At 47.4% G+C, this 13,445-nt stretch overlaps 1 protein-coding gene across 1 annotated transcript; it reads left to right on the top strand.

The window, feature by feature from the left end:
• The first annotated feature begins 11,149 nt into the window (after positions 1 to 11,149).
• Pgp (phosphoglycolate phosphatase) lies at positions 11,150 to 12,340 on the top strand. The gene is made up of 2 exons (XM_075941636.1): positions 11,150 to 11,885; positions 11,979 to 12,340. The coding sequence occupies exons 1-2, from the start codon at positions 11,246 to 11,248 to the stop codon at positions 12,302 to 12,304; spliced, it is 966 nt and encodes a 321-aa protein (XP_075797751.1). The 5' UTR covers positions 11,150 to 11,245; the 3' UTR covers positions 12,305 to 12,340.
• Positions 12,341 to 13,445: the final 1,105 nt, after the last annotated feature.

Below are 13,445 nucleotides of genomic sequence, written 5' to 3'. Positions count from 1 at the left end.
ACCAAAAAATAAAAAAAATAAATAAGTTCCTTTTATAATTTTGGTTTTTTTTTCAGGTTCCTTTTGTTTTTATAAGATGATACTTAAGTAGCTTCTTGAAACTATTTTGTTGGATTAATCCTCTTGGATTAGCAGTCCTTGGGCTGGTGAGATACCTGCTATCTGCCACACGCCTAAGAACCCGAGTTTGAGCCCCCGCACCAACAAAGAAGAAGTTGGCTTCTGAATTTCACATGCACCCTGTAGCATATAAACACAAATATAAATACAAATATACAACGCTCGCGTGCACACACACACACACACACAAATACAATGTAAGTCTTGTTTTAAGATACCATTTATCAGATGACTCATTAGGTAAAATCACTTCCCTCCCAGACTGATGATCTGGATTCAGTCCCTGGGACCCACATGACAGAAGAACCAGCACCCACAGCTGTCCATCATGACACTCAGGCCCACACATGCATGCACACACACAAGTAAGTAACACATAAGTAAACCAATGTGATTCTTAAGATGCTCCAGGTGGTGGTGATGCACACTTTTAATCCCATCACTCGGGAGGCAGAGCAAACGCCACATGGTAGAACAGAGATTAATAAAAATAGGTCAATTTAAGTTATAAGACCTAGCTAGAAACAAGCCTAAGCTATCGGCCAAGCTTTCATAATTAATAAGAAGTCTCCATATGATTATTTGGGAGCTGGCTAGTGGAAAGTCTGCTTACAGAGATGGCGCAGGGTCTATTCTTCCGGAGGACAGGGATTTGAATCACAGAATCCACATGGCATCTAAGGACCATCTGTAACTCCAATTCCATGGGATCTGATGCCCTCTTCTGGCCTCTCCAGGGACGAGGCATACGTGATACAGAGACATATATGCAGAAAAAACACTTATACACATAAAATAAAAATAACTAAATATGCCAGGCGGTGGTCACGCCTTTAACCCCAGCACTTAGGAGGCAGAGGCAGGCAGATCTCAGTGAGTTTAGGGCCAGCCTGGTCTACAAAACAAGTTCCAGTAGAGAAAACCTGTCTCAAAAAAAAAAAAAAAAACACACAGAGAAACCCTGTCTCGAAAAACCAAAAAAAAAAAAAAACCAAAAAAAAAACAAAAACAAACAAACAAAAAAACAAACACCTAAATATTTAGACCAGGCTGGCTTCAAATTCTCAAGAGATTCATGATCTTTCTGCTTCTGAGTGGTAGGTTTAAAGGCATGAGCCATTATGCCTGGCCTGGTAAATTTATTTTATTGAGATAAAAATGAATTAACATATGTGTTTGTGTGTGTGTGTGTGTGTGTGTGTGTGTGTGTGTGTGTGTGTTGTATTTTGAGACAGGTTTTCTCTATGCAGCCTTGGCTGCCCTGGAACCCACTCTGTAGACCAGACTGGCCTCAAACTCAGAGATCCACCTGCCTCTATTTCCCAATTGCTGGGATTTAAGGCATGTGTCACATACCCCCCCCTCCATGAATAACAAGTATCTTAACATAGCAAAGGAAAGTGCAGCAAACATATTCTAGGACTGGAGAGATGGCTCAGAGGGTAAGAGCAGTGGCTGCTCTTCCAGAGGTCCTGAGTTCAATTCCCAGCAACCACATGGTGGTTCACAACCACCTGTAATGAGATCTGGTGCCCGCTTATGACCTGCAGCAAACATGCAAGCAGAATACTGTGTACATAATAAATAAATAAAATTGTTTTTTTTAAAAAAGGGAGAGATGATCAATACCTTTAACTCTTTAAAAAACTTTATTTTTATTTATTTATTTATTTATTTGGTTTTTCGAGACAGGGTTTCTCTGTGGCTTTGGAGCCTGTCCGGGAACTAGCTCTGTAGACCAGGCTGGTCTCGAACTCACAGAGATCCGCCTGCCTCTGCCTCCCAAGTGCTGGGATTAAAGGCGTGCGCCACCATCGCCCGGCTATTTTTATTTATTTTTTAAAGATTTTATTAATTTATTTATTATGTATACAACATTCTGCCTCCATGTATGCCTGCAGAAGAGGGCGCCAGATCTCATTACAGGTGGCTGTGAACCACCATGTGGTTGCTGGGAATTGAACTCAGAACCTCTGGAAGAGCAGCCAGTGCTCTTAACCACTGAGCCATCTCTCCAGCCCTATTGATTTATTTATTATTGTATGATTGCTTTGCACCATATGCATACCTGATGCCCAAGGAGGTGATAAGCTTCCATGTGGGTACAGGGAGTCAAACCTGGGTCCTTTGAAAGAACCTAACCACTGAGCCAACTCTCCAGCCCAAAAAGGTTTTAGTTTATGTATACAGGCTGCCTACACATTTGTCTATACACCACATGTTTAAAATTTCTTTATTTTTTGGTATTTTGAGACAGGGTATACACATTTATGCAGTCCCCACAATGGCCAGATGAGGGTATCATAGTTCATGAAATGGAGTTATTGCTCGCTACCATTTGGATTCTGTTTTTTTGTTTTGTTTTGTTTTTTTGAGACAGGGTTTCTCTGTAGCTTTGGTGCCTGTCCCGGAACTAGCTCTTGTAGACCAAGCTGGCCTTGAACTCCCAGAGCTCTGCTTGCCTCTGCCTCCCGAGTGCTGGGATTAAAGGGGTGCGCCACCACCGCCCAGCTAAGTGGATTCTGGAATTCAAACACCACCACCCCTTCCTCTGGAAAAACAACCAGTGTTCTTTTTTTTTATTTTTTTTTATTTTTTTACAACCAGTGTTCTTAACCACTAAGCCAGCCCTCTAGCCCCAAGCCTGGTCTACGTAGAAAGTTCTAAGAAAAGAAATAATCTTATCAGCTATGGAAATTTTTGTTCAGGAGGTAATCTATTGTCTCCATCCTATCCTATCTTCAAGGTGAAAGAGGGCGAGCTGCGGGCACTTACACGCGTGGATGAGCGTCGGGTACGTACACACGTGGGTGAGCGAGCCGCGGGCACATACGCATGTGGGTGAGCGAACTGCGGGTACATACATGTGGGTGAGCGGCGGGCACATACACGTGTGAGCGAGTTGCTGACACATACACATGTGGGTGAGCGAGCCGTGGGCACATATTCATGTGGGTGAGCGAGCCGCGGGTACATACGCATGTGGGTGAGCGAGCCGTGGGCACGTACACGTGGGTGAGCGAGCCATGGGCACATACACGTGGGTGAGCGAGCCATGGGCACATACACATGTGGGTGAGCAAGCCGCGGGCACATACACATGTGGGTGTGGTTTTGGAAGCCAGAGGGGTCAGATGGCTTTCCCGTCGGCTCTTCACCTTATTCCCTTGGGACAAAAATCTCTCACTGAATCTAGCCCTCACCATATTTTGGCTATGCTGGCAACTAGAAAGCCCCAGTGAATCCTGTCTCTACCTCTTCCTCTGGCACTGGATTTAAGGTATATATGGGCATGCTCAGTTTAGTTCTTTACAAACGTGTATCCTCCTGCTTGAACAGCAAGTCCGCTTTTTCTGCTTGTTGGGTTTTTGTTCTGGACACAAGGTTTCATTGTGTAGCCCTGGCTGTCCTGGAACTAACTCTGTAGACCAGACTCAAACTCAGAGATGCCCCTGCATCTGCCTCCTGAGTACTAGGATAAAAGGCGTGTACCACCACTGCCCAGCTGCAAGTCTTCTTACCCAATAAGCCATCTCTCCAGCCCCATCATCATTATTTTTTTTAAATGTTTATTTATTTATTATGTATACAATATTCTGTCTGTATGTATGTTTGCAGGCCAGAAGAAGGCACCAGACCTCATTACAGATGGTTGTGAGCCACCATGTGGTTGCCGGGAATTGAACTCAGGACCTTTGGAAGAGCAGGCAATGCTCTTAACCACTGAGCCATCTCTCCAGCCCCTCATCATTATTTTGAAGATGAAAAGCCTAAAGTACAAAACTGTCAGGATACCTGTCCCAGGTCTGCTCTCAGGGCTCTAATCCAGGCTGGGAATTCAGGTGACTCTGCTAACTTAGTGATTCCCAGTAACCAGGAGGATGCAGGCTGAGATCCTGGTAGATCACCAGTCTCCAGGAAAGCTGACCCAGACACAGGACCAGAAGAGCAATGGGTTCCTCAGCAGGAAGCAGGCAGCTTTGTCCTTGGAAGGGCACTGAGCAAAGGTTGTTTCCAAGTTGTGATGTCAACGTGGGAGACTGAGACTTGGAACCTTTGGCTTGGTATGAACCAAGATGTTTAAGAAACAGCTAAGGGCCGGGTGGTGGTAGTGGCACATGCCCTTAATCCCAGCACTTGGGAGGCAGAGACAGATGGCTCAGAGGTTAACAGCACTGGATGCTCTTCCAGAGGTCCTGAGTTTAAGTTCCGGAAAGCACATGGAGGTTCACAACCATCTGTAACAAAATCTGGTGCCCTCTTCTGGTGTGAAGGCAGAACACTGTATATATAGTAAATAAAAAATTAAAAGAGAAAGGAATGAAAGGAGGAAGGTAGAAAGAGTTAAGGTTATCCCCACTCAGGATAGAATTGGTGGAACTGCCTTCTGCTGACAAATCACTCACCATTGCTGTTTTATCAGAGAATGTGTATTTTGGAAAGATCTCTGCCTGCCACCAGGATTTCAGGGCATAGCCAAAGGAGGAACTGAGCTCAGGAAGTTATGAGCTCTAGATAGATCTATGTGATAAGGGCAGATGAGGGAAGTAGTAGGTTGGGCTGGTTTATAAGTTTTGTTTAGTTATTGGTAGGGTGGGTTTTTGTTTGTTTGGTTGGTTGGGTTTTTTGGTTTGGTTTGGTTTTTTTAGCACAAGACTCCTGTGGAAGAGATGAGCCCAGAATTCTGGAATACTTCCTCAAAGATGTACTGAAGAGTTAAAGAAAAAGCCAGTGTCCAGGAAATAGAAGAGAGAAGACTGTCCAGGGAGAGAGTGAGTGGGGCATAGCGGTGCCCACCTATAATTCCAGCACTTGGGAGCTGACCAGAGGATCACTGTGAATTTGAAACTACAAAATAATGAGTTTACATACGAAACCCTATCTCACAAAAGAAACAAAAAACTGGGGGGGGGGAATCATCAAAATAAAACCCAAAGGGAGATGACTTGGGAGTAACAAAACATGAGCAGGTAGAAGAGATAGAGAATCTGCTGGGTGGACTCTAAGGCAGACCAGGATTCCTGCTAGGGCTCTCCCTGAAAGTCAGAGTGTCCTGAGCCCCTGCAGTTCAGGCGTCGGTCACTACAGGAGTCCCTGCAGTTAGTGAGCAGTAAACAGACTCCCTCACCCAGATGGCTTCCTGCTGGACAAGTGTTGATGACCCATGGTCATAGACAGGAACTCACAAGTCCTCCTTATTAACTTCTCTGGAGGGGTTGAGATAGGGTTTATTTAGCACCTAGAACTCGCTCTGTAGACCAGGCTGGCCCTGAGGTTACAGACAGTCACCTGCCTCTGCCTCCCTAGTGCTGGGATCAAAGGCGTGCGACACCACATTTTTTATTTATTTGCTTATTTTTTTAGAGACAGGGTTTCTCTGTGTAACAGCCCTGGCTGTCCTGGAACTCAACTTTGTAGACCAGGCCGGCCTCGAACTGTGAGATCTGCTTCTGCCTCCAAGCCTCCCAAGTGCTAGGATTTAAAGGTGTGTGCCACCACGCCCCGCCTTTTTAATTTTTTAAATTGAATTTCTCTTTCCAGAGAGAACACAGATTAAGGAGAAAACATGAAAACTCCTGAGAGTGGGAGGTTACAAGGAAGGAGGAACTGTTCTTTTAAATTTTGAGATATGATCTTGATAAATTGTTTTGGCTGCCCTCAATCTCCTAGGTTTGGCCTGGCTTCAGCTGTACCTTACATAACTAACCCATGCAGAGGAACTGTGAGGTGGTGTCCCTGCCCCCACAAGGTCTTAGGATTCTGAAGCTGCCCTTGAACTCCCTTGGTAAATGATGACCTTGAAGTTAGTTTTTTTTTTTTTTAAATTATTAGAGCTTTGCTCCCTATGTGTGAAAATATATCACTTGTGTTCCTAGAGTTGCAGACACTGTTGAGCCACCATCTGGGTGCTGGGAACTGAACTTGGGTCCACAAGAGCAACAAGTGTTTTTAACCACTAAGCCATCTTTCTGGCCCTTCTGCTCTTCCTGCCTCCACTTTTCAAGTTCTGGTATTATAGATATGTACCACCATAATATATACCATATAAAGGTATGTACCACCATAATATATACCATATATAGTATGTACCACCATAATATATATACCATATAAAGGTATGTACCACCATGCCCTGTTTTTTGCTGGGGATGGAGCTCATCCTGTCATGCTAGGCAGGCACTCTACCACTGAGCTATATCCTCAGCCCCTATTGTTTTAAAACAAGGTTTCACTCTGTAGCTGCATGCTGGCCTGGAAGCCAATAGAAATCCTTCTGATGGGCAAGCACAATGGCTAAGCAGGTAAAAGCACTTGCCACCCAAGCCTGACATAGTGAGTTTGCTCCCTGGAATTCACAGCAGTGGTGGTGAACAAGCTTTTAAAAGCTGGCCTCTAGCCTCCATGTGCACACTATGGTATTCACGTACTTACACTCACTCCTACATACCATATATACATCATATTCTCTCTCACACACACATGCACATACACAGAGTAAAAAAAAAAATGAGGACCCAAGTGTGATGGTACACACCTTTAATCTCAGCACTCAGGAGGCAGAAGCTTATGAGTTCAAGCCCATCTTGGTCTACATAGTAAGACATTTTATAAAACATCTAAATAAAGCCAGGTGGAGGTAATGCACACCTTGAATCCCAGCACTCAGGAGGTAGAGGCAGGCAGATCACTGAGTTCGAGGCCAGTCTGGTCTATAGAGTGAGTTTCAGGACAGCCAAGGGTACCCAGAGACTCCATGTTTCAAAAAAAACAAAAACAAAAACAAGAGCCAGGCAGGTAGTGACGTATGCCTTTGATACCAGCACTTGGAAGGCAGACAGCACTTGGGAGGCAGAGGTAGGCGGATCTCTGAGTTCAAGGCCAACCTGGTCTATAAGCCAGTTCTAGAACAGCCAGAGCTACACTGAGAAACCCTGTCTCAAAAAAAAAAAAAACAAACAAACAAGAAAAAGCATAACAAACAAACCCAAAAAACCCCAAAGACAACAATGAAGATCAACTCTCACATCTACCCCGTATTGTTGGCTGTGCCATTTCAGGGATGTTCCTCACTTGGGAGGACATGACACTGGTGCCATCTACTAGAGGATATATACTGAACCAGCTGTGCACGAGGAAAGCATCAAGATGGGCTCCAGTCCATCCATATGGCCACTCCACCATGTGGTCCCCTCCAGACTCCCCCAGGACCTCAGCCTGAAGGTCTTCTTCTCTCCTTTGTACTCTTCCACCACGCAAGCTGTCCCTCTCATCAGCAGGAGACCCGGTGACAGTGTTCAGGTTTGGAGTCAGCCGATGGCTCTTTGTTGCTCAGTTTTTCCCTGTCACAGAGGTGTGTTAACAGTACCTGTTTCTCAGGATTGTCCTATGATTCTCCCAGCAGGAGTGGTGCTGTTGTCTGTGAATTTACTGACAAGGGTAAACCAAGGCGATCAGGTCAGTGTTTTGGAAGTCTGGTCACATCTGTTCGTAATTGGCATTCTCCATTGTGGCCTGTATACCAAATCAACGTGGGGCTTCTAAGTGACAGAATCAGTCTTTGTGATCTTTTGTCAAGTGCAGCTCTTCTCGCTGCCAGCTCAGTTCCCCAGACTAAATGTGAAATCAGAGGGATGAAGGAGTTCTCCTAGGTAGCATGGACTCCAGGAAGGAGCCCTGCAGTCTCTGCCCTCCAAGGCTGTGGTCCTTGTCCTTGAAGTTTTCCAGGCCAGCAGAGATAGGATATTCCATAAATAGGACCTTAGGAGTATTGAGGTCATTGGGTTTGTCTGATGAGTTTGAAGGTTGAAGTGATTCAGAAAAACCCTTGTGGAGAACTGGGGCTCAAGAGCAAAGCAAGAAGTGGACACGTTGGGAACTGGGAATCTACATAACACAGGGCAGACCCTCGGGGAAACTGGGAACTGCTTTTAGTCTGACGGTGCACTTCAAGGTGATGCTGATAAACACTTACCTCGCCTATGTCCTAGCTATTCCACTCCAAATGATACACCCCAGATACAGGAACATATGTCCATATATTCATACATAGAAACAAGAATCTTCACAGAGACATTACAAGAGTCTTAAACTGGAAATGACCCAGTGCTCATCAGCAAGGAAACAGACAAAACCACATGTTTTTACAACAGCCCAAGAGATAATTCACTAAAAATTAAAAATAAACCGAGGACAGATTTCACAGGCACTATGTTGAGTTAAGGAAGCATGATAACCAAGGGTACATCTCACTTATAAGATGGTCCTAGAGTAGGCACGGCAGCTCATGCCTGTAATCCCAGCACTCAGAAGCTGAGGCAGGAGGAGTGCCAAAAGTTCCAGGCTAGCCCAGGCTACAGAGTAGAAAGTTTGTTTTGAAAAAACAAAAGACAATCAAACAAAAGGGGTCTGGGGACGTAGCTCATTGACAGAGGTTTGCCTGGCATGCACAAACTGAGCATGGTGGCACTTACCTATGATCTCAATAGTTGAAAGACACAAAACAGAAATTCAAGGTCACCCTCAGTATATATTGATTGAGGTTGGCCTCAGTTTATAAAATCCTGTCTCAGAACAAATGAACAAAGACAGAGCCAGTGAGATGGCATAGCAGCCAAGCTTGTCAACCTAAGCTGCGGCCCAAGGACCCACTTGCCATGCCACACATGGGCACACACACACCTAATTTAAAAAGAAAACAATGATAATAGTTTTCAAAAGATTTCACATACACATACATTATTATTATGTTTGTGGAAACAGGGTTTCTCTGTGTAACAGCCCTGGCTGTTCTAAAACTTGCTTTGTAGACCAGGATGACCTCAAACTCACAGAGATCCACCTACCTCTGCCTCTGAATCCTGGGATTAAAGGTGTAAACCAGTTCTTAGCACCCAAAAGAGAGCTCAGTTTACTCCTTCCTTCTTCTGGTTTCCAAGATTACCATAAATGCAGGAAAATACTCATATACATAAAGTAAAAATAAATCTTTAAAAATATTATTAATTATGTGTGTGTATGTGCATGTGTGCACAGGTGTCCACAGAGGGTGGAAGAAAGTCACTGTCCCTTGCTGGGCAGTGGTGAAGCACACCTTTAATCCCAGCACTCGGGAGGCAGAGGCAGGTGGATTTTTGTGAGTTCGAGGCCAGCCTGGGCTACCGAGCTAGTTCCAGGACAGACTCCAAAAACCTACAGAGAAACCCTATCTTGAAAAACCAAAGGGGGCGGGGCTGGAGAGATGGCTCAGCGGTTAAGAGCATTGCCTGCTCTTCAAAAGGTCCTGAGTTCAATTCCCAGCAATCACATGGTGACTCACAACCATCTGTAATAAGGTCTGGTGCCCTGTTCTGGTCTGCAGGCTTACCTGTACACAGAATATTGTATACATAATAAATAACTATTTAAAAAAAGAAAAAAACCAAAGGGGAAAAGAAAAGAAAGAAAAGAAAGTCACTGTCCTTTGGAGCTGGAGTGACAGGCACTTGTGAACTGCCCAATTTGAGTGCTTGGGAACTAAGCTCAGGGTGGTCTTCAGGAGGGGTGAAAAGCCAGTCCGCCTCCATCTTAGGCTTAAAAGCCATCTTATAGAAAAGATATACTAGGTTCGTTTCTGTTTATGATTAAACCTGAACTTCCGCAAGGGTACTTGCATTCTCTCCTTCAGTTCTTCAAAAACGGTTTCCCAGTTTCCAAGTGACATGAACCAGTAATGGCAAAACAGTGGGGTTGGGATACAGGGACATTGCCCACAGTATGGCATTTAGCAATTGGTAGCTGTCATGGTCCTCATCAACTACTAATACTTTTATTGAGGCATAGTATACAATGATGCACTTATGGCTTAAGTACAGATCAATGCAATTTTTATATAATATGTGCATGTATCAAGTATCAGACATAGCACAATTCCAACATTTCACAAAAGTGCTCTTATATTACTATCCAGTCAATAATGGATATCTCTTCCTAACCACGTTTCTGGCTGCGATTATGCATTCACTCTAATTTGCTTGCTCTAATCTTTTTAAAATTCTCACCTGTGGCCTAGAGGAATCTCGATTAAAGATTGTACTCTGTTAATCCCAGCGGCGGGAAGAGAAAGACCACCAACCCAAAGCATCATGGCCGAATTAATTAAAGCAAACAATGAATTAAACCAAGTATTTTTTTAAATTCGTGTACATGTACTGCCTCCCCCTAAGGCGGAGTTCAGAGGTCAACATTGGATGTGAGGAAAACAAGGTTTTTAGAAAATTCAGGAGTAGGGGGATTCCAAATAGGGAATTTGGCAGGCCAAATAGGACAGATTGTAGGAGCAGAACATAAAATCCTAACGATCTCCTGAAACAAAGACGTGGTTGCAAGGTGGGCATAACAAGGTAGTCAGAAAAAGGTAAGTCATAAGTGGTCAGAAAACCTTTTAAAACAAAAGTAGGGTTGCAAGATGGTTATCAACAACTTTTTGAATCAAAGACACGATTTCCATCCCTGGAACAGGTAGTACAGAACCTTTTGTAGTTAAGGTCACAGGCTGGGCATGGCTCCAAAGAAAGAGACGCGGTGCGAGCTCCGACTTCACCTCTAAGGCGCTTACGCGACTGCAACGCCGGTGGCCCCTCCTGCCGAGCTCCTGCGGGTAGCTCCGCCCAGCCAAGACCGCCAGAAGAGGTAGCCAATCAGCAGCCGGCCTGGCCCGGGGTCCCTGACCTGGAGTCTCCGTCACCTAGGCTGACCACCAGTTTCCAATGAGCGAGCTACCCCGCGTCCATCCATGATCAGCCGCCTTACGTCCCGTGCCATTCACGGCCCGCAGCGTTTCCGTAGCGTACGCTTTCCCCTTGCCGGTTGGCGCTCTGCCAGCCAATCATCGGCGTATCCGGACCAGCCAGCCAATGGCTGCCCGCCTCCGCGCGCCTGGCCCGCGACGGTAGCGGCTGTGCGCCTTGCGGCACGCGGGAAAGAGCGAGGGATTGGCGCAAGCGGAGGCCAATGGGCGGTGCGCGCGAGGAGCGGGGCCAATGAGCGTCGCAGAGGCGGGGCCGGCGCTGCGGCGGGCGGCTGTGAGGAGCGGCCGGTAGTGGCGGCAGTGGCGGCGGGTGGCGGCGGCGGTGGCCAGCGGTCGGCCATGGCGGAGGCGGAGGCCGGGGGCGACGAGGCCCGCTGCGTGCGGCTGAACGCCGAGCGGGCCAGGATACTGCTCGCCGACGTGGACACGCTGCTGTTCGACTGCGATGGCGTGCTGTGGCGCGGCGAGACGGCCGTGCCGGGCGCGCCGGAGACCCTGCGGGCGCTGCGGGCCCGCGGCAAGCGACTGGGCTTCATCACCAACAACAGCAGCAAGACTCGCACGGCCTACGCCGAGAAGCTAAGGCGTTTGGGTTTCGGCGGCCCGGCGGGGCCCGACGCGGGCCTCGAGGTCTTCGGCACGGCCTACTGCAGCGCGCTCTATCTGCGCCAGCGCCTGGCCGGCGTGCCGGACCCCAAGGCCTACGTGCTGGGCAGCCCGGCCTTAGCGGCCGAGCTGGAGGCCGTGGGTGTCGCCAGCGTGGGTGTGGGCCCGGAGGCGTTGCAGGGCGAAAGCCCGAGCGACTGGCTGGCCGTGCCGCTCGATCCCGACGTGCGCGCGGTAGTGGTGGGCTTCGACCCACACTTCAGCTACATGAAACTCACCAAGGCCGTGCGGTACCTGCAGCAGCCCGACTGTCTGCTCGTGGGCACCAACATGGACAACCGGCTCCCACTGGAGAACGGCCGTTTCATTGCGGGTCCGTGCGCCTGAGGGCTGGAGGTTGGAGGGCGGGTCCAGCCCTTCCGCGTCCTCTGACCCCCAGCGTCCCCTTCCCTCCCTCGCCCTGCAGGTACCGGCTGTCTGGTGCGAGCCGTGGAGATGGCCGCCCAGCGCCAGGCAGACATCATCGGGAAGCCTAGCCGCTTCATCTTCGACTGCGTGTCCCGGGAGTATGGGATCAACCCAGAGCGCACCGTCATGGTGGGAGACCGCCTGGACACAGACATCCTCCTGGGCGCCACCTGTAGCCTGAAGACTATCCTGACCCTCACCGGAGTCTCCACGCTTGAGGATGTGAAGATTAATCAGGAAAGTGACTGCATGAACAAGAAGAAAATGGTCCCTGACTTTTATGTTGACAGCATAGCCGACCTCCTGCCTGCCCTTCAAGGTTAAAGATCTTTAATCTCTGGAATAAAAAATTTTAAATCAGTTACCTAAGTTAATAGGTGGGGCTTAGAAATGGCTCAGGTGGCTGCAGGTTAATTAGAACTGAGCCGAGGAAGACGTTAACCTTGTAGGCAAAGTTGGGGGTGTTGTTTACAGATGGTTGTATTTTAAGATGCACTTTTAAACTTGGAAGGCTGTGGGGTGGGCGTAGCATCTGCCCAGGATTCGGGTAAGCTTACGCCCTGTTGATGAGTCTGAAGGAGGTCAAGCGGTGTGCGTCATGCATTTTGTTGAAAAATGTATTCAGGGATCAGACCCTCAGATGGGCAGATAGGAAAGGAAGGGCTCTTATGAGACACTTGTGTAGATCAGAAACTGGGGTGGTTGTCCTCCATTGTGACCATACTACAGAGGAGCCTGCTTCTGTGTTCCCAGTTCCTCCCCTGCAGTGTGGGAGTGGAGGAAGCTGCTCCCAGAAGGGATTGCTGTTGTTGGGGTTTAGGATGCTGCCCTTGACAGCTTCCACTCATCTTGGCTTCCTTGAAAACCACTTTGATGTCACAATTGTCTGTTCTGATGCCCAGGATTGCAGTCTCATGCACAGTAACAGCCTAGCTAAACTTGGGCTCTCTTGTGTGAATTTAAACCCAAATGTCTCACTGAGTGTGCTCTGCTGAGCGGGTATGGGTGCCTGCATTTAACTCCATACTGCTGTACAGGGACCTTAGAACAGTGTTTATTTTTTTTAAAAAAAAAATTTTTTAACTACTCAACAACGTCAGGTGTGGAATTGCATCTTTAGTGTATGGATTAATAGCTGTGCTGTCTCAGGTAAATCCCACTGAAAAAACCTTAAGCCACCATCAGCAGCATAGCCAATGTGCAGCCCAAGGATTGCCTTGTTTCCCAGAGTGCCCTCTAGGTATGGAAGGAAAGAGGAGTCCAGAGAACAGTTGTCTCACAACCTCCCTGGCCTCTATCCTTTGGGTTGTGGCTGGGTTATATGTTGATGCTCCACGAAGCCATCTATTTCCATCCTGGATTTCCTTGTTGATGGCCAGCCAGAAGGCCCACCCTACCAACCAGTTGGCTTCTCAGCATCTCTGGCCTTTTGCTCGGCTCTGCAAGTCTCTGACCTTTAGCAGTC

This window comes from Microtus pennsylvanicus, chromosome 11 (assembly GCF_037038515.1).
Source record: "Microtus pennsylvanicus isolate mMicPen1 chromosome 11, mMicPen1.hap1, whole genome shotgun sequence".
Classification (NCBI taxonomy): domain Eukaryota; kingdom Metazoa; phylum Chordata; class Mammalia; order Rodentia; family Cricetidae; genus Microtus; species Microtus pennsylvanicus.
This window is presented reverse-complemented; position numbering and strand designations above follow the sequence as displayed.

Bases quoted from the DNA above. Each gene is read 5' to 3' on its own strand.
- Pgp (XM_075941636.1), top strand. From the start codon at position 11,246: ATGGCGGAGGCGGAGGCCGGGGGCGACGAGGCCCGCTGCGTGCGGCTG. The intron at 11,886-11,978 runs GTCCGTGCGCCT...CTCGCCCTGCAG, and splicing joins GAACGGCCGTTTCATTGCGG to GTACCGGCTGTCTGGTGCGA.